This window comes from Monopterus albus, unplaced genomic scaffold (assembly GCF_001952655.1).
Source record: "Monopterus albus unplaced genomic scaffold, M_albus_1.0 scaffold52.1, whole genome shotgun sequence".
Lineage (NCBI taxonomy): Eukaryota > Metazoa > Chordata > Actinopteri > Synbranchiformes > Synbranchidae > Monopterus > Monopterus albus.
In genome coordinates this window covers 3278668-3282024 of record NW_018127932.1, presented here as the reverse complement: position 1 = coordinate 3282024, position 3357 = coordinate 3278668, and the positions used below count along the sequence as shown (strand labels likewise).

Sequence of the window (3357 nt, the reverse complement as noted above, 5' to 3'; positions counted from 1 at the left end):
CGCCTATTGTGCGGGGTTCTCTCCCCGATTGGCGGCAGGAGGCGGATCCGCAGGTGTCCTCCGCTCATAGAGGCGCAGGGCGGAGAGAAGGTGATCAATCTCCATCCGTCTCCATTAGAAATCACCTTAACACTCTGACAGACAACGACAAGCCCCCTGAAAGCAAATGAGTTTGATTTATTTGGCTGTTAAAACCCCCGGAACCGCACCGAGGACGCGGTGACGCCCCGTGTGCTGACAACCTGCCTGCGTGTTTCTCCGCGATGCTGCTCGGTTTGCACACCGTTGTTTGTTTCTGAGCAAGTTTGCTGCAGCTGCTTCTCCGGTTTTGTGCCCTGCAGACTTCCTACTGTTGGATAATTTACTGCTGCTCGCCTCGTGTGGCCCGAGAGCTTCGGGGGAAGGAGGGAAACAACAAGGTAACGTTTCTTCTGTCTTCTTTCACTAATTTAATGGAAACTCTTGTTTTGAGCGCGTTTGTATTTCAAGTAGCTTCACAATTAACAGAAGCTGCTGAAGAGTAAAAGCGACCAAGTCGTTCAAACAAACACCTTAGGAAAATGTTTCCACGTTAAAGTGTGACCTCGGCGTGCACCATTTCAATTTGCACCTCTGCACGTTTTGTGGGAGAATTTTTGCGGAGATATCAGTTAATCCGCAACGTGGAGGAAAAGTCCGCTGTACGTGGACGAGCTCGTCCACTTCCTCCCTGGAAGATAATTGTCATATTTCTATTCCAGTTCACTCCTTGGAGTTTCTCCGGGAGCAACTGGCCATTAAAACGTTTGGAGCACTTGGTGGATAATTGGAGAGGCGTGTTTTGGGTTTTGTTAATTTAGTTAATTTTGCTGATAAGAGCCCTTGTGAAACGCTCTGTCCCCGGAGGTCTAATCTAAATTCTAATTGAGTTCATTTGCACCGAGATCTCGCCCTTTCACTCCGGCCTGGCAGGGCTGGTTTAAAACAGCTGGAATACACGTCTGGCTGCTCGAGGTTCGGTTTGGTCAGTTGGAAGCTCATTGATAAAATAATCTCCCTTCAGTCTCTAATTTAATTCACACATGATAAAGTTCAGGGCCGTGTTTAGATCATTCTTCAGTGCAGGTTGGTGGGGAAATACAGAATTTACGCGTCCAAACTTTCGCCAAGACGCGTCAGTCTTTTCTCAGAGCAAAGTCAAATTAGGCCGAGGAGTTGTTGAATTTCAGCTGCTTCAAATAAACCGGTTTATTTTCTGTTTGTTGCTTGAGGGTTGTATTCATTCCCCCTAAAGATTAATTCTTAATTCAGTCGTAAACACCAGGGGAAAACGTTGGGCCTGAACAGGATTTAAAACCAGGCACGGACATGAAAACCACAGCTGTTCCTTTTCAAAAACTGAAAGGAGTCAATAATAATTTGACCCTTTTCAGTGGTGTTTTTTTTTTATTCTGAGTTTTAAATTTAATAAAACAAACTGGTGCTAATATGATGCGATGTGTTGTGAAAGTAAAAGCGACTTGTCTTAAAAACCAAGCCTGTAATTTGGTGGATGTTTGTTATTAAATAGATTTTTATTCCAACGCGGATTCAGGTCATTTCCACCTGGTTGTTAAAATAGAATCCAATACGGTTTGATGACCAGAGACGGACAGAGACACTCCACAACTTTAGTTCATTAAACAAATAAATCAGTCTTTTTACGTGTGTGTGTGTCAGTGCAGGTCCACACAAACACACACACGCGTGTGTGTTTGTGTGTGTGTGTAGCCTTTTGGCTTTAAACTTTTACATCTGTTGCATTAAAATATTTAGAGAGAAACAAGTGAGAGAATAAAAACGTCCCGTTTGCTAAAAGGAAAAATCTTTGTTTAGATTTTTAAAGTGACCAAACACGCACCTCACATTATTCTACAGGCAGCTGTGATAAATAAACGTTTATGATTTATGACCAGAATAAAACACACAGATTTCAGGGACCCGTGGGTTTATTGATAAAGTCACTGTCACATTCTTGACTTTTTGGGCTTTGGGCTGCAGAGAAATCAGATGATGACCAATTAATTTCATATTCCAGTGTCACTAAATAATTACAGTATGATTTGTTAGAAACCTCTGGAGCCATTAAGCATATAAGATCCATTTCCAGTATTCATGTCCATGCACCTTTAAAAAAAAAAAAAAAAAAAACAGCCATTTCAGCAGCTGAATATAAAGTAAATTCCTCAGAAGGTCGTGGTGGTTTGTTTCTTTAGAAATGACGTTGTCCAGGTTTCATCCTGTCCAGATCGACGCCTCCTGCAGTGAAACCTCGTTCTGCTTTTCTTGATTTCTCACATATTGACACTACTTTGTCCTTGGCTCCGTTTGCAGTGACTTGGATCGGCCCCCTGTCCCGTCAAGCTGCAGCACCGGGGGAAACCGAACCACTGGCCTGAGCTGGGTGGAGCAGTGACCGCCTGTAGCATGATGTCCTACCTCAAACAGCCCCCCTACGGCGTCAGCGGCCTGGGGCTGAGCGGCGCCGCCGTGGACCTGCTGCACCCCTCGGTGGGCTATCCAGGTACGAGCCCGCCACACGCACACGCACACACACACAGTGTGGAGCAGGAAACCAGCTGCAGTCAGCATGGAAAAATCCTACCGATGTTAAATAAGATTTCTTTAATAGAATAACGGCAGCACATGAATCTAAAATGTCTTGGGCCTAACGAACGAGTGACCGGATTTAAATGATTAATTTGCCCTGTTTTCATAGTAAGATGTGAAGTGGCATTTTAAAATGAGTTTATTAATACAGGACATGTATTAAAATGCTAATTAGATGAAACCATTCAAAGCAACAACGTTAGTTTCCATGTTGTTTACTTCCCTGGACTGTTCATGGCTAAAAGTGAAATTTAGTTTATTTCTCCACGTCTTTAAATTAAAGTGTTAATGAGAAAACACTTCATAAATCACTACTTTCAACGCGTGACGTGTAGAAGACAAATGAATGTTTTAGTTTTATAATTAATGAGGATGAATTTGTGTCCATGTGTCGTTATTATTATTCTCCAGCCAGCAGAAACAAAGCCATTATTAGGTGGTGAACCGTTTTACTGACGTTCTCAGGTGTCGTCTTCTCCACAGCGACCCCCAGGAAGCAGCGGCGGGAGCGGACCACCTTCACACGCTCCCAGCTCGACGTGCTGGAGGCTCTGTTCGCCAAAACCCGGTACCCGGACATCTTCATGCGGGAGGAGGTCGCTCTGAAAATCAACCTCCCTGAGTCCAGAGTCCAGGTAAAGAGGAAAGGCGTTAAATCTCCGTGTGTTTGTTAAAGTGTGGAAATGTCCCAAAGCACAAAGCTGCCACAGCGATTTATGAGCCCAATTA

General features: G+C 44.0%; 1 protein-coding gene across 2 annotated transcripts in view; it reads left to right on the top strand.

Annotated features, from left to right (window-relative positions):
- The first annotated feature begins 46 nt into the window (after positions 1 to 46).
- The window catches only part of otx1 (orthodenticle homeobox 1), a 5854-nt gene continuing 2543 nt past the window's right edge, over positions 47 to 3357 (top strand). Inside the window, exons 1-3 of one of the 2 annotated variants that reach the window (XM_020601849.1) lie at positions 47 to 419; positions 2353 to 2542; positions 3094 to 3263. In XM_020601849.1, coding sequence (XP_020457505.1) covers positions 2446 to 2542; positions 3094 to 3263 — 267 coding nt within the window. In that variant the 5' untranslated portion in view covers positions 47 to 419; positions 2353 to 2445. The remainder of the gene's footprint in view (positions 420 to 2352; positions 2543 to 3093; positions 3264 to 3357) is intronic. The other variant, XM_020601850.1, reaches the window with a different exon arrangement.